The 21354-nt window shown below is 41.6% G+C and overlaps 1 protein-coding gene across 1 annotated transcript; it reads left to right on the forward strand.

The window, feature by feature from the left end:
• The first annotated feature begins 99 nt into the window (after positions 1–99).
• Positions 100–18284, forward strand: N6AMT1 (N-6 adenine-specific DNA methyltransferase 1). The gene is made up of 6 exons (XM_040227669.1): positions 100–258; positions 2929–3015; positions 4066–4156; positions 7748–7831; positions 15496–15637; positions 16718–18284. The coding sequence occupies exons 1-6, from the start codon at positions 125–127 to the stop codon at positions 16822–16824; spliced, it is 645 nt and encodes a 214-aa protein (XP_040083603.1). The 5' UTR covers positions 100–124; the 3' UTR covers positions 16825–18284.
• Positions 18285–21354: the final 3070 nt, after the last annotated feature.

The raw sequence follows: 21354 nt of genomic DNA on the forward strand, positions 1-21354 counted from the left end.
CGCCGACCCTGGTGCCCCGCCCCCACGCCGACCCTGGTGCCCCGCCCCCACGCCCAGGCCCGCGCCCTTGCATGTACGGATGCGCAAATTTGACGCACGCGCGCCGGCCAAAGGGAGGGGAAAGATGGCGGAGCCCAGCTTCCCAACGCCGCTGCACGGACATGTGGGCCGCGGCGCCTTCAGCGACGTGTATGAGCCCGCGGAGGACACTTTTCTGCTGCTGGACGCACTCGAAGCGGCGGCGGCCGAACTCACGGGGTGCGAGGCGGGCGAGGGTCCCCGCGGGAGAGGGCTCGGGAGTCCTGGAGAGGCGGCGGCCCAGGACCGAGGCAAGGACTGTCGCTGCCCTCCCCGCGAGGAGGCGGTGTCGGCCCGCCTGGGGACAGCTGACACCAGAATACTGTAACTGAGGGTTTTCCCGTGGATACACACAATCAGTGCGGCAGGGAGCTAGCCGCTTTCTTCCCAAGGCGGTGTTTTGGTTTCAGGGGCTCCGTTCTTCCTCACCACTTCAGGATGTATCATTTCCTATCAGCTGTTAATCTGAAGAGCCTGAAGGGTAGCGACATGATAACACGTTCAAAAACAAAACGTCCTGAGAACGGTGCCTCGCAATATGACCGTTTTTAGTAAATATCAGTGCCCCGTGGCATTATTGAATCTACGCAGTACCTAAAAGCATTCTCCAGCAGTGGAAGGGCACCAAAAAGAAATGAGGTTGTAAAATATTGGAGTAGGGGAGTGTGTTTAAACCCACTGGATAGCATATTCATCTACCCAGCAAAAGCCTGGCCACGTGTGGTTACTGAGCACTTGAAATGTGACAAGCACTGAATTTTTTTTTAATGAATTTTTAATTGTAAAAAAATTTAAAGTTACATGCAGCTAGCTGCCCATAGAATATACCCTAGCTTATAATAAGTATTAACATGGATTTGTTGAAGCGCTCATATAGATTTTAATATTATAAAAAGTGAATACTTACAGTGTCATTTTTTAGATGAAAGCAATTGGGGTAGTTAGATTTAATTAATTTGGGCTTCCCGGGTAGCTCAGCTGGTAAAGAATCCACCTGCAGTGCAAGATACCCCCGCTTCGATTCCTGGGTTGGGAAGTTCCCCTGGAGAAGGGATTGGTTACACACTGCAGTATTCTTGGGCTTCCCTGGTGGTTCCGATAGTAAAGAATCCCCCTGCAAAGCGGGAGACCTGTACTCCATCCCTAGGTTGGGAAGATTCCCTAGAGGAGGGCATGGCAACCCATTTCAGTATTCTTGCCTGAAGGATTGCCATGGACAGAGCGGCCTGGTGGGCTACAGTCTGTGGGGTCCCAAAAAGTCCACACGACTAAGCACACAGCACACACAGATGTAGTTAAAGATCAGAAGTTGAAACGGGTTTTTTTCAGGGTGAAACAAACAGCTGTCAGGCTTAGAAGGTCCAAATTGTATTTGTTTCTCTCTCTTGGTCAGATTTTTCTGTGTATAAATTGCCCGAACTCTTATTAAACCAGTTTTTCATTGTAAGCATTGGAACTTTTCGATCTACTGGAATACAGAATGGAACAGTACTGTTTTATAACATATCTTTTAAGATTTTAAAGCACAAATTGCCTTGCTGTAAAATGAACTGTTTTTATTTTAAAGTCTTGGGTATTTCTGGTCATGGAATTCTAATTATTTATGAGGCCATGATAGTTATTTTCAAATAGAAGCCTCCTGGTAAGATTCAACAGACCTTCCTACAGCACAGTAAAGGCTTGTCAGATGTAGAGTGGTTCCAGAAGTTAGAAACCCCTCAAGTCTGTTGTTTTTGAATATTTCATTTGGGAAGTTAGGTGCTAGTGAAGTTGCTCAGTTGTGTCTGACTCTTCGCTACCCCATGGAGTATAGCCCACCAGGCTCCTCTGTCCATGAGATTTTTCAGGCAAGAATACTGGAGTGGATTGCCATTTTCTTCTCTAGGGGATCTTCCCAACCCAAGGATCAAACCCTCATCTCCTTAGGTGCTACAGTGCCCCTTAAATACCGTCAAACCTATTTCTGGAATGGGGATGATTTGTACTTTTACTGTATATACAAGATTATGTTGTTGTTTAGTCACCAAGTCATGTCCAACTCTTTGCAACACCCCTGGACTGTAGCCCGCCAGACTCCTCTGTCCATGGGATTTCCCAGGCAAGAATACTGGAGTGGGTTGCCATTTCCTCCTCCAGGGGATCTTCCCAACCCAGGGATCAAACCCTCATCTCCTGCATTGTCAGGTGGATTCTTTACCACTGGGTCACCAGGGACGCCCATGTACAAGATTATAGGGGAGGATAAGTACAGTAGAATCAAGAATTTATGTATTTAATTGCATTCTTAAGAGTATTAATATTCTAAGGTCAGATTACTTGGATGTTTTCCCAATTCATTGTAGAGATGTATAAATACAGGATTTCTCTGCTACTCTAAGTCTATTATTAGTAGAAAGCAGGGGTGCTCTTGTCTTCCCCTGGGATATGCTGATGGATTCATGAGTTACTTCAAAATGAGAGAAACATCTTTTATAAATAAACGTGATAATACCTTTTCATTTTTAGGAAACACCAAACTAGGAGCTCCTTCTGGGAAAAGCTGATGTCTTCCATATTAATATTTCCAACCCTAAATTAACATTCCATTGTTTATGTAATGTTTTGTGAAAATCAAAAACTATTATTTTATAGACTTCAATCACACATCCAAAATTTCAACAGTTTTGAACACTAAATGAGCACTAAGTAATTATTGGAAATTAGGTTATTTATAAATTTCTTTTATATTTCCATGTATTTTCAGGTGAGGGATGAGTCTGGGGAATAGACATTAAAAGTAGCATGAGTTATTTTCCATGAAGTATATTTTAATACCACTGTGCTAATATTTATTTTATTTTGTTTTTTTAGAGTGGAAATATGCCTCGAGGTTGGCTCAGGGTCTGGAGTGGTATCTGCATTCCTAGCCTCTGTGATCGGTCCTCAAGCTTTGTATATGTAAGTGTAAGTGTACACATTCATCCACACCTTGGTCTAAGAGAGTCACTGTCACTATGACTGCTTGAATGAAACCATTTTTGTAAGTGGATAATATGTATCTGATAGTGTCTATTTTAAGTGTACTCTGAGAGTCACTTGGACTGCAAGGAGATCCAACCAGTCCATTCTAAAGATCAGTCCTGGGTGTTCTTTGGAAGGAATGATGCTAAAGCTGAAACTCCAGTACTTTGGCCACCTCATGCGAAGAGTTGACTCATTGGAAAAGACTCTGATGCTGGGAGGGATTGGGGGCAGGAGGAGAAGGGGATGACAGAGGATGAGATGGCTGGATGGCATGACTGACTCGATGGACTTGAGTTTGAGTGAACTCAGGGAGTTGGTGATGGACAGGGAGGCCTGGGGTGCTGAGATTCATGGGGTCGCAAAGAGTCAGACACGACTGAGTGACTGAACTGAACTGAGGACTCTGATTACAAATTATGCCTCCCTAAAAGTGACAAATGCATGTTCAAAATTGTCCCATTATACTGCATAATTATAGAAGCCACATAATAATTTTAAGTCATCTGTAAATTTGAATCATTTTTAGATAATTTATCAGAAAAAAATTGGAACATAATAAAATTTCTTTATAGAAGATTTGAGAATATAGAAAATATAAACAAGAAAATAAAAATCACCCATAAATTTTACCACACGTGGCCCAACTGTTTCATTTCTTTCCTTCCTGTGTTTTTCATTTAATACTGTATGATGAGCATTTTCCTTTTAAATTTCATTTTTGGTAGCTGCATAGTATTTCTCCATTGGATTCATAATTTAATAAATTCCTTCAGATATGTTTGCATGTAGCTATATCCTACTCTTGGACTTTACATCAATATAACAATTTTTTTCATTAGTATGACAAATCCAAATTGTTTTTCTATTCACCATTATTAAAGTATTTCAATTTTGTTCTAAATCTACTTTATATAAAAGGAGTGGGACATTCTTTGAATTTTTATCCATTGACATAGGGTATAGTTTTTTCTTTTCTGTTTATAGGTGCACCGATGTCAACCCTGAGGCAGCAGTATGTACCCTGGAGACTGCACGCTGTAACAAAGTCCACATTCAACCAATAATTACAGATTTGGTAAGCTGTTACTCTTTGCCCAGCAGTGTAATAATTAATTTTCTTTTCAATTAAGTTAAGGTCAAGACGATTTACGTCAAAGAAATTTGAGTGGTTAATTAATTAACTTTTAACCCAGTACAGTACAGTGCAGTTCATTCAGTCATGTCCGACTCTTTTAACCCACTAGACAAAGTAAATTCTTCACTGATCAGTTCAGTTCAGTTCCGTCGCTCAGTCGTGTTCTACTCTTTGCGATTCCGTGAACTGCGGCACGCCAGGCTTCCCTGTCCATCACCAACTCCCAGAGTTTACTCAAACTCATCTCCATTGAATCAGTGATGCCATCCAACCATCTCATTCTCTGTTGTCCCCTTCTCCTCCTGCCTTCAGTCTTTCCCAGTATCAGGGTCTTTTCCAGTGAGTCAGCTCTTCGCATCAGGTGGCCAAAGTATTGAAGTTTCAGTTTCAACATCAGTCCTTCCAATGAATATTCAGGACTGATTTCCTTTAGGATGGACTGGTTGGATCTCCTTGCAGTCCAAGGGACTGTCAAGCATCTTCTCCAACAACACAGTTCAAAAGCATCAATTCTTTGGCACTCAGCTTTCTTTATAGTCCAACTCTCACATCCATACTTGACTACTGGAAAAACCATAGCCTTGACTAGATGGACCTTTGTTGGCAAAGTAATATCTCTGCTTTTTAATATGCTGTCTAGGTTGGTCATAACTTTCCTTCCAAGGAGTAAGCATCTTTTTATTGCATGGCTGCACTCACCATTGCAGTGATTTTGGAGCCCAAAGCTCTTAAGCTAATACAATCCACTTTTTCCACAATCCAAAGGAAACTTCTGCTGGCTTGTACAGATCAGGTATCATTCAGTCAGGAGTGAAGAGAATCCATCAAACCAGCTTTAATAAAAAGAGTGGATGGCTTCAGGCACGGCTAGCTTCAGGAACTCAAATGATGTTACAGGCATCTTTTTCTTAGCTCTAAACTTCTTTCTGGTAGCTCTGTTCCTCTGCAGTCTTTGGCTGCATAGTAGCAAGATGCTTGTATCTCCGTATCTTATTTCTCAGCAACCCTATAGGGAAAGAAACTTTCTATTTTCAGTTACTATAGCAGAAACCCCAGACTGAGTACCGTTTGTATCAGCTTCTGTCACGTGCCCATCTCTCAGTCTGTGATCCAGGGGGATTAGATATGCACAGATTGACTTGAGCCTGAGCGGTAGTCCCACTCCCGCAGCTGGGCTGAAATAAACCCTACCCGTACCACTCCTATTGAGGAGGAGTGGAGGTAGAGTTTCCTCAGTGAAAGGCAAGGAGACCTCATCACAAGAAAGGCAGAACAGGTCCAAGGCTGGTAAAAACAACAGGTGACAACTCCAGAACCATTATTTTAAGTCACACATCATACATTTCTCAGTTCCAGTTTTTAGAATATTTTCAATTGTACGAGTAAGATTTGGATAATTTTGAAACTTTTTTTTACTTATAAATATTAATGACTTTTTAGAAGCAAAAATCATGATAGTATGTACAAGGTGGGCCTAAGACATATAAAATGCTTTCATGTTGTTTGGCCTGTGTTACTCTTAGACTGATAAAGTTTTGAGGTTTTCCTTTTTTTTAAACTCACAAATGATTTAAGGAATCAAGCCAAAGATCTAAGAAATTTTGTATCACTGGAAGTCGTTAGTGCTATTATTAAAAATTAGACTATCAAGAAAGGTACTCAGTTGATTTACATGAAATCAGTATGGTGCTTTTGCTCTTGAAATTTTTTAATATGTCCATAATTAGTATTAAATATTAAATTTTTTTTGTATAACAATAAAACTTCAGAAATAGAAGAAATTTGGAATATCTATTTTTGTTAACAGGTAAGGGACATTTTTTGAAAGTCACTGAACTAATACAGTGATAAATCCAGAGTTTATGCCTAGATTGTCTGAATCAAAATCTAGAGGTCTCACAGCTTTTTAAAGGTGGAAGTCAGTTCTAAAGCTGTCAGAATCCATTTTGTCAATAGTGAAAGTTGACCATAATACTCAGTGCTGACTTGTGGCAAAGAAAATAGAAAGAGGTAGGTATGAAGTGAAGTGAATGTTGCTCAGTCATGTCCGACTCTTTGTGACCCTATGGACTATACAGTCCATGGAATTCTCTAGGCCAGAATACTGAAGTGGGTACCCATTCTCTTCTCCAGAGGATCTTCCCAAGCCAAGGAATGAACCTAGGTCTCCCGCTTTGTAGGCAGATTCTTTACCAGCTGAGCCACAAGGGAAGATCACTTTGAAAAACTTTATATTTACTTGTATTCAGAACATTAGATATAGATGATCACAACTATCAAAAACTATTATTTTGGATAATTGAGTTTGTTTACAGAGTTTGTATTTCCTTTTTAGCTTTAGAAGGAAGTCTTTTTCAAATGTGTCTTATACACTTCCTTATATTCTTAAACTGAACATAATTTTACCTTTTAGTGATTCAAGGTCATTAATATGAATATCAGTTATTCTGTACTGCATGTGATGATGACAAGGCTTATTAGATTCTAAGTTTTTATTTTCTGCAGTGATTCTGAGTTTTTATTTTCTCTCCTCTTTGTCTTTTCACTTACTTTATGTTGTCATATTTTACTGCTCCCCATAGATAGCACTTCCTCTCTCTTTTCATATGCTTTGTGCTAGAAATGCGTGGATGTGTGCTAAGTCAATTCAGTTGTGTCCAACCCTGCGACCCTGTGGACTGTAGCCTGCCAGGCTCCTCTGTCCATGGGATTCTCCAGACAAGAATACTGGAATGGGTTGCCGTGCCCTCCTCCCAGGGATCTTCCTGGCCCAAGGATTGAACCCACGTCACATACATTGCAGGTGGCTTTTTTTACTGCTGAGCCACCAGGGAAGCCCTTGTGCTAGAATATCAAGCAACTGATTTAGTTGGATTTGTATTTAAACTAAGAGGTTAACAGTTCTGAACAATTCTATAGGAAGTTGTATCAGTTCAAAGATTTGTAAGATGCCAAACAACTTGTTTTTAGTGTCTCTTCCCACTATTTTTAGTTCTTTTTTTCTTTGATATATAATTGCTTCAGCCAGTACATTTACAAATTACTAAAGAAGTAAAAAGAAAAGTACAGCCCCATCATCTGGTATTTTTGTCATTAATATATGTTTTCTGTCATCTTATAAAACATTTCTGTTATTTGTAGAAAATAAGTATTTAAGTTAGCAGCTGTAAGTTTAAAGTTGTGTACAAATCTATGTAAAGTATATGAGAGCTTGCCTCCTTCTTATTTTATCTTCTAAAAGTGAGCCCAGGGTGTAGCCATTGAAGCTATTGAAGAGCAGAGTGTTCATTCTGATAAATAGCTTATTTTCCTTGTTTCTGGGTGGAAACATGTTTTTTTTTTAATCTGAATCAAAATACAAAAATATTTATCTCCATTTCTGTCTTAAATATGGGCTCTAACACACTTTTGTCTAAAAACGTGGGAGAATATATTTAAAGATTGATTGATTGATCCATCTATCCAACCATCTACTTATTTATTTATTTCTGGGTCCAGCTTAAAATTCTGACTCTCTTGAACATTTTTTAGGTCAAAGGCTTGCTACCAAGATTGAAGGAAAGTGTTGATCTTCTTGTGTTTAATCCTCCTTATGTTGTGACTCCACCTGAAGAGGTAAGACGTACGGCAAAATTTAATTACTAATATTTTCAGCTGTTTTCTATCTCAGATCAGATGTACTTCATCAAATGACATCAGTCAGCTGCTAATAACAGACTGCTCTGATTTTACTCATGTGCGAAAGTGAAAGTCATTCAGTCATGTCCGACTCTTTGTGACTACATGGACTGTACAGTCCATGGAATTCTCCAGGCCAGAATACTGGCGTGGGTAGCCATTCCCTTTTCCAGGGGATCTTCCCAACCCAGGGATCGAACCGAGGTCTCCCGTACTGCAGGTGGATTCTTTACCAGCTGAGCCACAAGGGAAGCCTAAGAATACTGGAGTGGATACCCTATCCCTTCTCCAGCAGATCTTCCCAACCCAGGAATCGAACTGGGATCTCCTGCATTGCACGTGGATTCTTTACCAACTGAGCTATCAGGGAAGCCTGATTTTACTCATAATTGTCTATTATTCAATACTGTTGGTAGACATAGGAAAGGAGCTTGAAATTAATGGAAATTCAAACTGTGATCCATATCTAGTCTTTAAAATCCCATGCATATCAGGCCATGGTATTTAAATCGTATGTGTGTGTGTACCTTTATCATGAATAACAAATCTGCAAAACAAAATATTTTACTCAGCCTTAAATTCACATAGGAATTATCTCTGAAAGGCTCATGTTTCCATCTTTCACAAGTGGGGGAAGAGGAGAAACAGTTCTCACTTCAGGTAGGAAAAGATATAACCTTGAAATACATAATTATAGCGTTTTTAGTCATGAAGAGGTAAACCATATTAGAAGTGTTAGGTACTCAGTCATGTCTGACTCTTTGTGACCCTACGGACTGTAGCCCGCCAGGCCCCTCTGTCCATGGAATTTCCCAGGCAAGAATACTGGAGTGGGTTGCCATTTTCTGCTCCAGGGGATCTTCCTGATCCAGGGATCAAACCCCCGTCTCCTGTGCTTCTTGCATTGCAAGTAGATTCTTTACCCTCTGTGCCACCAAGGAAGCCAACCATATTAACCACTTCCCAATTTAAAGAAAGAATGGACAAAGCAGACAAGTGTAATAATGGACTAAGGCTTGCTTTCCTTTGAATTATTATACCTATTTTATTCTTTGATTATCAGCAAAGGCTGATGAATATTGTATTCATCTCCACCGAGAAGGGAGAGGTCTGCATTGCTGCTGCCGCTCCTACTGAGAAGCTGTTGCTCCCTTGACATCACTTCAGTTCAGTTCAGTCGCTCAGTCGTGTCCAACTCTTTGCGACCCCATGAATTGCAGCACGCCAGGCTTCCCTGTCCATCACCAACTCCCAGAGTTCACTCAGACTCATGTCCATCGAGTCAGTGATGCCATCCAGCCATCTCATCCTCGGTCATCCCCTTCTCCTCCTGCCCCCAATCCCTCCCAGCATCAGAGTCTTTTCCAATGAGTCAACTCTTCGCATGAGGTGGCCAAAGTACTGGAGTTTCAGCTTTAGCATCATTCCTTCCAAAGAAATCCCAGGGCTGATCTCCTTCAGAATGGACTGGTTGGATCTCCTTGCAGTCCAAGGGACTCTCAAGAGTCTTCTCCAACACCACAGTTCCAAAGCATCAATTCTTCGGCGCTCAGCCTTCTTGACAGTCCAACTCTCACATCCATACATGACCACTTGAAAAACCATAGCCTTGACTAGACAGACCTTAGTCGGCAAAGTAATGTCTCTGCTTTTGAATATACTATCTAGGTTAGTCATAACTTTGCTTCCAAGGAGTAAGCGTCTTTTAATTTCATGGCTGCAGTCACCATCTGCAGTGATTTTGGAGCCCAGAAAAATAAAGTCTGACACTGTTTCCACTGTTTCCCCATCTATTTGCCATGAAGTGATGGGACCAGATGCCATGATCTTCATTTTCTGAATGTTGAGCTTTAAGCCAACTTTTTCACTCTCCTCTTTCACTTTCATCAAGAAGCTTTTTAGCTCCTCTTCACTTTCTGCCATAAGGGTGGTGCCATCTGCATATCTGAGGTGATTGATATTTCTCTCAGCAATCTTGATTCCAGCTTGTGTTTCTTCCAGTCCAGCATTTCTCATGATGTACTCTGCATATAAGTTAAATAAGCAGGGTGACAATATACAGCCTTGACGTACTCCTTTTCCTATTTGGAACCAGTCTGTTGTTCCATGTCCAGTTCTAACTGTTGGTTCCTGACCTGCATAGAGGTATCTCAAGAGGCAGGTCAGGTGGTCTGGTATTCCCATCTCTTTCAGAATTTTCCACAGTTTATTGTGATCCACACAGTCAAAGGCTTTGACATAGTCAATAAAGCAGAAATAGATGTTTTTCTGGAACTCTCTTGCTTTTTCCACGATCCAGCGGATGTTGGCAATTTGATCTCTGGTTCCTCTGCCTTTTCTAAAACCAGCTTGAACATCAGGAAGTTCATGGTTCACGTATTGCTGAAGTCTGGCTTGGAGAATTTTGAGCATTACTTTACTAGCATGTGAGATGAGTGCAATTGTGCGGTAGTTTGAGCATTCTTTGGCATTGCCTTTCTTTGGGATTGGAATGAAAACTGACCTTTTCCAATCCTGTGGTCACTGCTGAGTTTTCCAAATTTGCTGGCATATTGAGTGCAGCACTTTCACAGCATCATCTTTCAGGATTTGAAACCACTCAACTGGAATTTCATCATCTCCACTAGCTTTGTTCGTAGTGATGCTTTCTAAGGCCCATTTGACTTCACATTCCAGGATGTCTGGCTCTAGATGAGTGATCACACCATCATCATCTGGGTCGTGAAGATCTTTTTTGTACAATTCTTCTGTGTATTCTTGCCACCTCTTAAAATCTTCTGCTTCTCTTAGGTCCAGACCATTTCTGTCCTTTTAAGAGATCTCTAGTCTTTCCCATTCTGTTCTTTTCCTCTATTTCTTTGCATTGATCGCTGAAGAAGGCTTTCTTATCTCCTCTTGCTATTCTTTGGAACTCTGCATTCAGATGCTTATATCTTTCCTTTTCTCCTTTGCTTTTCGCCTCTCTTCTTTTCACAGCTATTTGTAAGGCCCACCAGACAGCCATTTTGCTTTTTTGCATTTCTTTTCCATGGGGATGGTCTTGATCCCTGTCTCCTGTACAATGTCACGAACCTCATTCCATAGTTCATCAGGCACTCTATCTATCAGATCTAGGCCCTTAAATCTATTTCTCACTTCCACTGTATAATCATAAGGGATTTGATTTAGGTCATACCTGAATGGTCTAGCGGTTTTCCCTACTTTCTTCAATTTGAGTCTGAATTTGGTAATAAGGAGTTCATGATCTGAGCCACAGTCAGCTCCTGGTCTTGTTTTTGTTGACTGTATAGAGCTTCTCCATCTTTGGCTGCAAAGAATATAATCAGTCTGATTTCAGTGTTGACCATCTGGTGATGTCCATGTGTAGAGTCTTCTCTTGTGTTGTTGGAAGAGGGTGTTTGCTATGACCAGTGCATTTTCTTGGCAAAACTCTATTAGTCTTTGCCCTGCTTCATTCTGCATTTCAAGGCCAAATTTGCCTGTTACTCCAGGTGTTTCTTGACTTCCTACTTTTGCATTCCAGTCCCCTATGATGAAAAGGACATCTTTCTTGGGTGTTAGTCTAAAAGGTCTTATAGGTCTTCGTAAAACCGTTCAACTCCAGCTTCTTCAGTGTTTCTGGTTGGGGCATAGACTTGGATTACTGTAATATTGAATGGTTTGCCTTGGAGACGAACAGAGATCATTCTGTTGTTTTTGAGATTGCATCCAAGTACTGCATTTTGGACTCTTTTGTTGATCATGATGGCTACTCCATTTCTTCTAAGGGATTCCTGCCCGCAGTAGTAGATATAATGGTCATCTGAGTTAAATTCACCCATTCCAGTCCATTTTAGTTCGCTGATTCCTAGAATGTTGACCTTCACCCTTGCCATCTCTTCTTTGACCACTTCCAATTTGCCTTGATTCATGGACCTGACATTCCAGGTTCCTATGCAATATTGCTCTTTACAGCATCGGACCTTGCTTCTATCACTAGTCATACCCACAGCTGGGTATTGTTTTTGCTTTGGCTCCATCCCTTCATTCTTTCTGGAGTTATTTCTCCACTGATCTCCAGTAGCATATTGGGTACCTAATGACCTAGGGAGTTCCTCCTTCAGTATCCTATCATTTTGCCTTTTCATACTGTTCATGGGGTTCTCAAGGCAAGAATACTGAAGTAGTTTGCCATTCCCTTCTCCAGTGGACCACATTCTGTCAGACCTCTCCACCATGACCAGTCCATCTTGGGTTGCCCCGCGGGCATGACTTGGTTTCATTGAGTTAGACAAGGCTGTGGTCCTAGTGTGATTAGACTGACTAGTTTTCTGTGAGTATGGTTTCAGTGTGTCTGCCCTCTGATGCCCTCTTGCAACACCTACCATCTTACTTGGGTTTCTCTTTCCTTGGGCTTGGGGTATCTCTTCATGGCTGCTCCAACAAAGCACAGCCTCTGCTCCTTACCTTGGACGAGGGGTATCTCCTCACCGCCGCCCTTCCTGACCTTCAATGTGGGATAGCGCATCTAGGCTCTCCTGTGCCAGGGCAGCTACCGCTCCTCGGGTTGCTCCTCCCGGCTGCCGCCCCTGGCCTCGGGCGCGGGGTGGCTGCTTAGGGCCACCGCCCCTGGCCTCGGGTGTGAGGTGGCGTCTCCCAGCCTCCCCTGGCCTCGGACGCAGGGTAGCTCCTCTTGGCCACCCTGGCCTTGGACATGGGGTGTCTCCTCCTGGCCGCCCCTGGCCTTGGACACAGGGTGGCTCCTCTCAGCCGCCGCCCCTGATCTCAGACGCGGGGTGTCTCCTCCCGGCCGCCACTGACCTGGGACGCTGGGTAGCTCCTCCCAGCCGCCGCCCCTGACCTCAGACTTGGGTAGCTCCTCTCAGCTGTTCCTGCGCCGTCGCAGCCTGGCACTCTCAGCCGCTGCCCCTGACCTCGGATGTGGGGTAACTCCTCTTGGCCACGCTTAGTGCGCTGGGTCGCAACCGCCCGCGCTTGGTGCGCCGGGTCGCAGCCGCCCGGATGAAATCATTTTTGAGAAGGAAAGTCATTGTCATAAGGTGAGCAGCAGTTGAGGGAAATGCAGCTAAATAAAATACATGCAGCTCAGGAAAGCACTATGGAAATAAATATCAAGAGTAACAAAAATGGTTTAGTCTAGTAATCTCAGTCTTTGAGATGTAATTTAGGAAAATCATTAACAACAGAATAAAAATTTACAAAAATATGTTTATTGCACCTTTATGTGTGTCTAATGTGTCGTCACTCAGTCGTGTCCACTCTTTGTGACCCCATGGGCTGTAGCCTACGCAGCTCCTTCTGCAGGGGATCTTCCCGACACAGGGATTGAACCCGGGTCTCCTGCATTGCAGGCAGATGCTTTACCCTCTAAGCCATGTATATGATGGCAAATAATATGAACCTAAGTATGAAACAGAAAAGAAACAAGTAAATCATGGTTTATCAGGCCCACAAACTACTGGGAAGCCTAATGAATGAAGAGGAGATTCTGGGAACATGCTGGCACGATTGGGCTTCTTTTCTGCCATATTCCTACTACTAAGCTATGCGTGTAATTATACAGATAATTGAGTGTGGGCAATGTCTTGGACTTTGTCACTGTTCCAACAGAGAAAGCTAGTGTCATCCGTTAGCAGAGCAGTTAGCAGGGTTAAAAGGCAGCCATAACAAAGATTTCCTCAAGCTTAAAAACATGTTTTACAATGTAAAACATTAGGAAACGAATTGAGAGACTGTAGTCTCTATCATGACCTGAACCAGTGGTCTGGAAACCAAATAAACTATTTTGGTTTATGAAGATAAAAACAATGAAATCATGAAGGTAAAAGGAAACTTAGAGGTTAGATCCAGGAGATGTAACAAACAAATACCAGGAGTTTGCGCATATAAAAAGTTGTGTCTGTACTTACTGTTCCATCCCTAAACGTGAGGTTAGATATTGTGGTTTGAACCTGTGACCTGTCAAGGATTAGGAGCAGGCAGTCAGCAGGCCACCAAAGGTGACCCTCCTTCCGAAGATGAGAACTCCCCTCTGTGGCCTATGAGATTGTGGTTGATGCCAAGCCATCCTCCTGAAGGGCTGTCTCTAGTGCAAGCAGACAGAGCTGGCTGAGCATCCCCGGAAGGCAGGTAGACAGGGTCCAGCACCGAGGGCTCCTAGTCCATGCTAAACAGGCCATCACCATGCACGCTTTGCACAGAGCAGTGTACCCTATGAAACATTCAGAGAGTGGGCTCCTCTGAAAAAAGGGAGGAAGCCAAGGAGGAGGAGGACATGAGCCCCAGAAAAAGAGGGTGCTAGGGAGTGCTAGGAAATGAAGTCTCCAGGAGGAAGGTCTTGATTAAAACAGAGGGACTGATAAAGTCCTTTCTGTGATTAACTGTGGGAAAGTGTATGGAAAAGCTTATGACATGTATGAGAATAATGTAAATACAAAAAAATTAAGCAAATGGACATGCTGAATGCCCAGCAATAGCTAAATAAGAGATGATACTTTTACACCATAAAATATTATGTAGCCATTAAAAAGGAAATTGAACTGTACCTGTTCACAGGAAGAGATTTCTATAGGGTATTGTTGAGTGAGAAAAGTAAGACACAAGTAAGAACGTAGATACAATCCTATCTTTGTAGAACATGGACAAAAAAGAAAAACGTGTATATATGTGTGTGTGTATAGAAGATGGGATGGGAGCAGATGAACAAAACAGTAAAAGGGGAAAAGTACAGTGCTTTTTTTTAAGGTGTATGAACATACTTCTTTTAATTATACATGAACATGGTTATAGGTATAAAGAAATTACTTTTATGCCTTGACGAATGAAAGTAGAGTGTACAGCTGTACATAGATAATTTAAGCTTAAATATGGACAAAAACCATTAAACGGACTAGGAAGAAAATAATTATATTAGAGTTTAAGTAGTTTTTGAGTGATTTATTCAATATATTCCTTAGTTTTAGAAACAATATACAGTGGTAAGGCTCTAAAGATTTTTAATGCTATATAAACTCTCAGGGTTTTGTTTCTATAATAAGATTGTTATAGGAAAAAGTGCTTCCTTATACCTTTATATAATAAATGAGTTCCTAAGAAAGGGCTGTGATACTCTGAGTATCTAAGAGAGCCGGCTGCTCTGGGACGTTGTCAAATTTTGTTGGTGTGAAGTAGATCTCTTATAATACAAGTTCTCCCGTCTATTTTCTTTCTGATTGTTCTGTTTTAAATAGAAGAATTTAAACATGTTGATGATAACAGCTATTACTAAGCCACATTATTATGTTCAGGGCACTGTTCTCAAACTTTAAATATACTTCCTCATTTATTCCTAATGGATAAAAAGATTTTTTTGATCATTTTCCTAACTGTACAGGTTACTTTCCTAATGTTGCAGATGAGAAAGGAAACTAGTTCATCAAGATTAGAGACTTACATACAAGGTTACACATGCTAGGAAACAGTGGGGCCCAGATTCAGCTTTACCACCACCTCCTCATCAGCTGTCAAATACAGAATACATACCTGTTTGGTCATCGTAGTTTGTCAAAAAGATTCCATTTTTTGTGTGTGTAACTTAGAACAGTCTTTCTAATTGGGTACAGGTCGGGAGTCGCGGGATACAGGCGGCTTGGGCTGGTGGCAGAAATGGTCGTGAAGTCATAGACAGATTCTTACCACTGGCTCCAGATCTCCTTTCACCAAGAGGATTGTTCTATTTAGTCACCATTAAAGAAAACAATCCAGGTAATACAGACCATTTTATCTTTTAACCATTTCCTTAGCTGAAATCAAGGTTACTTGTGTCAAAGACTGTAATTAAGTAACCCAGAATGTTAATGAATGTAATGCTGACAACTGCTAATACAGACTAGCATTCATGTTGAAAGAGGAGATTTTTAAGAGGTAGATTTTTCTGATTTTAAAAAGTATTGTGTTTTTGGGGGGTTTTCCCCTAAATTATAAACCAGTACTCAAATACAGAGTCTGTAGTTTCTTCTTCTAACACCTGACCTTCAATACTGTGAATTTTCTATTTTCTAGTCTTTTATGTCATCGGCAGTTCTGCTGTATATTCTTTAGTTCATCTGAAGTTTTATCATGAAAGCTATCTCCTGATACTGATTTTTATATCCTGGCTTTCAGATTAGTTGGTAACTAAATTGACTGTAATCTTTCTTCTCTTTTCTGTACATCTCAGGTTTGATTTTTATGTGGTATGTTATATTCTTAGTTCCTCAGATCACATCATAATTACTAGTGTTGTTGGTTTGCGGGGGGGAGGTGGGTTGTGTGTGTGTGTTTTTTTTGGGGGTGGGGGGTAACTCCAGTTTCCTGGTTTTGTCTTTGTAGTGTTATATATTAACAAAGGGAAAGGTTTACTTTTTTCAGTACTCCTGAAAAAAATAAGCTGTTTCGTTTACTGCCACTTTTCAACATCACCGTATGATTTGCCCATACCCTTGTTGGCATTTTTCATCCGGAAGGAGGAATGTAGGGCAGAGATTAGAGTCAGGCAACTCAAAAATGAAGTATTTATTGTAATAGCAAGTATAACTCCTGTTTCTGTTGAGTCCAGAGCAGGCTACTACTGCAGCGCAGTCATTCACTCTTCATTAGAGTTCTCAGCAACACCCTGAAAATACAGAGTGCACTCATCTATCTGAAGTACAAGTTCACTTTAATAGAAATTGCATGGTGTTCACTGTTTTCTCAGATGAGTGGAATTTGTAAATAGTCCGTTTATCATCTTACTAAACTGTCTAGTGATCATGCATACTTCACCAAATGATTTAATTGGATTTTATCTTTTAATTTTCATTTTAGAAGAAATTTTGAAAATAATGAAGACAAAAGGTCTACAAGGGACCACTGCCCTTTCCAGGCAAGCAGGCCAAGAAATGCTTTCAGTCCTCAAGTTCACCAAGTCCTAATCTACAGTGTGTGCTACTTAAAGCCGAATGCTTTTGGCGTATTTTGAAACTGAAAGTTTTTTCTTTGTTAACAAGTAAAATTGTCAGAAATTTGTTATCTAGAAAAAGGCAGGCGAGTACAGCATTTCCTTTTACCCAGCAGTCAGGCCTACAGGAATATTTGCACAAATGCAAGTAAATATATATATACATTTTTTTTCACATATTTATAGGTATTATATGTGGAGAATATGTAATGAAAAAATTACACTTAATTATACGTGAAAAGGGTGTTCATTTTAGCATTACTTGTAACGGCGGAACAATGAAGTTAACTGTCCATCAGCAAAGGGATTGGTAAAATAAAGTACAGTATGTTCATGTTACTAAACATCTCCAGCCATTAAACATGAGTCATGTCTGTATATACTGAACCAGAAGGGGTTCATTATGTACTACTGATCAGTGAAAAAAAAAGCAAGTTGTAAAATAATGTTAACCTATATGTATATTTTTAAAAAACTAACCAAGAAGGTTTGTGTGTATGTGTATATAAGAAATTCTCAAAAAGTACATGCTGCTGCTGCTGCTGCTAAGTTGCTTCAGTCATGTCCAACTCTTTGCGACCCCATGGACTGTAGCCCACCAGGCTCCTCCGTCCATGGGATTCTCCTGGCAAGAATACTGGAGTAGGTTGCCATTTCCTTCTCCAGTGCATAACAGGTGGGAATAGAGGAACCTTCATTCTTTTGTGTTGGCATTTGTACAGCGATAATCTATTCTATAATGAAACAGTTTTTTATATAAAAATTTTTCAAGTTTACATGCTTATTGTCTCCATTCTCTTCTATTATTTAGCATGGCTTCTGCTTCCATTCTTCTCTCTGGTCACATTTCTCCCACTTTTTATCCTCTATCATATATTTCTATTTTCTTCATATATATTTCAAACTGTTCTTATTTTTTTCCTTAGATAAGGGAGAGTTGTATGTAAATAAACTCAACACTCAGATTAATCACATAATGTAAGAGCCTAGGGACTTCCTTGATGGACCAGTGGTTTAGAATCTGCCTTTCACCACAGGGGACGCAGGTTCGATCTCTGGTCAGGGAGTTAAGGTCCCACATGTCATGGGGAACTGCCCGCGCACCACAACTCAAGAATCCCGTGCGCCGCAAGGAGCTGCCAGTGTGCCTGCCCCAGCAGGAGAAGCCCACGAACTGCGCCAGAGACCCAGTGCAGCCAACATGTAAATAATCAATAGTAAAAGGTTTTTATGTTTTTTTCTTTTTAAAGAGTCCTCATGTATCTTTCAAGAAATGTCAAATTACCTTAACTAAGTTTAGGAACCTCTTCTGTAATTCCCTTCCCAACCCCCATTTAAAGTATGCAGTTGACCCTTGAACAACATGGGTTTGAACTGTACAGGTCCACTTACTTGTGCACAGGTTTGTTTCAATAAAGACACTGCAGTACTTCACAATCCGTGGTTGGTTGAATCCGTGGAGACCATGGAGGGTCTGGCTATAAAGTTACATGTGGATTTTTGATGTGCAGAGGGGATCAATGCCCTAACCTCTGTGTTGTTCAAGGGTCAACTGTATTTATGAAAGTCAATTAGCAGGACTGTAGGACCAGAGTGAGAGAAATCTAGAATTTATTTTTATTTTGGTTACATTCAGAATCACCTGAGGAAGTTTCAGTTCAGTTCAGTTGTGTCCGACTCTTTTCGACCCCATGAACCGCAGCATGCCAGGCCTCCCTGTCCATGACCAACTCCTGGAGTTTACCCAAACCCGTGTCCACTGAGGCGGTGATGCCATCCAACCATCTCATCCTCTGTCGTCCCTTTCTCCCACCCTCAATCTTTCCCAGCATCAGGGTCTTTTCCAATGAGTCAGCTCTTTGCATCTGGTGGCCAAAGTATTGGAGTTTCAGCTTCAACATCATTCCTTCCAGTGAACACCCAGGACTGCTGATCTCCTTTAGGATGGACTGTTTGGATCTCCTTGTAGTCCAAGGGACTCTCAAGAGTCTTCTCCAACACCACAGTTCAAAAGCATCAATTCTTCAGCGCTCAGCTTTCTTCACAGTCCAACTCACATCCATACATGACTACTGGAAAAAGCATAGCCTTGACTAGACGGACCTTTATTGACAAAGTAATGTCTCTGCTTTTTAATATGCTGTCTAGGTTGGTCGTATCTTTCTTTCCAAGGAGTAAGCGTCTTTTAATTTCATGGCTGCACTCACCATCTGCAGTGATTTTGGAGGCCAGAAAAATAGAGTCAGCCACTGTTTCCACTGTTTCCCATCTATTTCCCCTGAAGTGATGGGACCAGATGCCATGATCTTTAAGCCAAGTTTTTAACTTTCCTTTTTCACTTTTCATCAAAAGGCTCTTTAGTTCTTCTTCATTTTCTCCCATAAGGGTGGTGTCATTTGCATATCTGACGTTATTGGTAAAGACAGTACTTAATACGTCTGTGTGATAAGCTGAATGGTAGCCCCCAAAGATATCCATGTTCTAATCCCTAGACCTCTGTAAATATTACTTTATATGGCAAAAGGGACTTGGCAGAAGCAACTAAGAATTTTGAGATGGGAAGATGATCCTGGATTTTCCAGGTTGCCTCTCAGTGTAATCACAAGTGTATTATGAGACAGAGGCAGAGGGAGATTTTACTACAAAAGAGAAGAAGGTATTATAACGACACTGCTGTCTTTGAAGATGGAACACGGACTGTCAGCCAAGGAGTGCAAGCGATGAGCCCTGGAATCTAGAAAAGGAAAGGAAATGAGTCTCCCCTAGAGCCTTTGAAGGGCTTGAAGCCCTGCTGTCAGCTTGATTTTGGTCCAGAAAACCACATTTCAGACTTGTGGCCAACAGAACTGCAAGAGAGTAAATTCCTGCTGTTCTAAGCCACTAAGGTGGTGGTAATTTGTTGCAGCAGCCATGGGAGACTAATACATTATGGTCAAAGTTCAAGGGTAACTACCAAAATAGTAGAAACAGGAGAGGAAAACAGCAAACTATAAAACAAAAAGCCTCAATTAATGCTCTAGGACACCACCTTTTGGTCTTTCTGAGCTCTTAGTGAAGGTTTACCTTTAGTAATACTTGTAACTTCCTCCGTAGGCCCTGAATTTGATTTTTGCTTAAGACAGCAAAGTGAAAACAATTGAGGCTGAGTCTCGCTGTCATTCTCACAGATCTTTAAACTCCAAGTACATTGGCTTAACTCATCAGCATAGGCAATAGAATTGGCAAGAAGGACCTCACGATTTAAGTGAAGAGTGGGAAAAGAGTGTGAAGTATAGGTCACCAGGGAGACTTGTTTCCGTCCCGTAGCCCTTGGTGGTGGGTCCTACAGAAACACTTTTGCAAATGGGCCCTTACAACGTTTGGGGTGTGGACTATCGCATGAAGACCCATTGGCTCCAGTAAGCCAGCATTAATGGAGGTTCCGCAGGGAATACTGCAGGACTCGGCACTGCCCAGAAGTGTAGAAAGATCGGAACGTTTACCCTACTTGAAAGCTAAGAGGTTAACCTGACACAGTTTCACTGTTGGCAGACGAAGGCAAGCTTTCTGAATCAAGAGACAAAGAACTTCATTACTCAGCATAGCAAATAGTATGAACATCAGCATATTTTCATCGGCTTCCCCATGCCCCTGAGCCCCATGGGAGCACCATGGAGGGGCCCAGGTGGGTACCTGCTTACACAGTGGGTTGCATTATAGGAGAGAAAGCCTGGCCTTGGGAAAGCTCAGTTCTTCACCACAGGCATCAAGCATGCCTTCCCTTTGCTGTTAAGACACACTATGTTTATCAGACTGGAGGATAAGAGTACCTGTTCTTTAGTTGAAAAATGTCCTCTCTGCTTTGAGAGACACTATCCCTATTTGTATAGTGACCACAGGATGGTCACTATACAAGTATACTTGAAGAGGTAATCCAGAACAGAGAGAAGATAGTGCCTTGATTTCAAGACATGAAGAGACCCAACAGGCCCATGAAGAACTATGTTCCAACACGAATCTCCAATCAAGTAGGGGAGATACGGGACTAGGAACAGTGACTGCGTGTCCACAGGGCCTGCAGGGACTGTAACAGCTCATGCGATAGGAGTCTCAGAGCCTGGGCCATCTGAGAGGTGGTTTCCCTGCATGACTGCTCCAGTAGGGTGATGGTGGAGATTCTGGTGAATGGTTTGGTCCTCCAGGCCCAATCTATTCAAGTCACCACAACTTGAGCTATGCTAACCAACTGATTTCAAATAGGTGACAACTAGGAAAATGTAACCATTTATCATTGCCAGAATTCAGAATACATTAGTGAGACACCCAGAGTTTGGTGGCACCACCGGAGGCTTCTGTTACAGCTTTGGAGGGCTATTCATGTTGTGTTGATCTAGTTCAAGGGCTGGCAAAGCATAGCCCACAGGCTGCATCTGGGCCACTATGTGTTTTGGTGAATAAAGTTTTATTGGACCACAGCTCTTCATTCGATTCTGTGATACACCGGCAGAGTTGAACAGCTGCCCAT

Source organism: Oryx dammah, unplaced genomic scaffold (genome assembly GCF_014754425.2).
Source record: "Oryx dammah isolate SB20612 unplaced genomic scaffold, SCBI_Odam_1.1 HiC_scaffold_2, whole genome shotgun sequence".
Classification (NCBI taxonomy): domain Eukaryota; kingdom Metazoa; phylum Chordata; class Mammalia; order Artiodactyla; family Bovidae; genus Oryx; species Oryx dammah.

Coding starts and splice junctions, on each gene's coding strand:
- N6AMT1 (XM_040227669.1), top strand. CDS start 125: ATGGCGGAGCCCAGCTTCCCAACGCCGCTGCACGGACATGTGGGCCGC. Junction 4,157..7,747: donor AACCAATAATTACAGATTTG/GTAAGCTGTTAC, acceptor AACATTTTTTAG/GTCAAAGGCTTGCTACCAAG. Junction 7,832..15,495: donor TTGTGACTCCACCTGAAGAG/GTAAGACGTACG, acceptor AATTGGGTACAG/GTCGGGAGTCGCGGGATACA.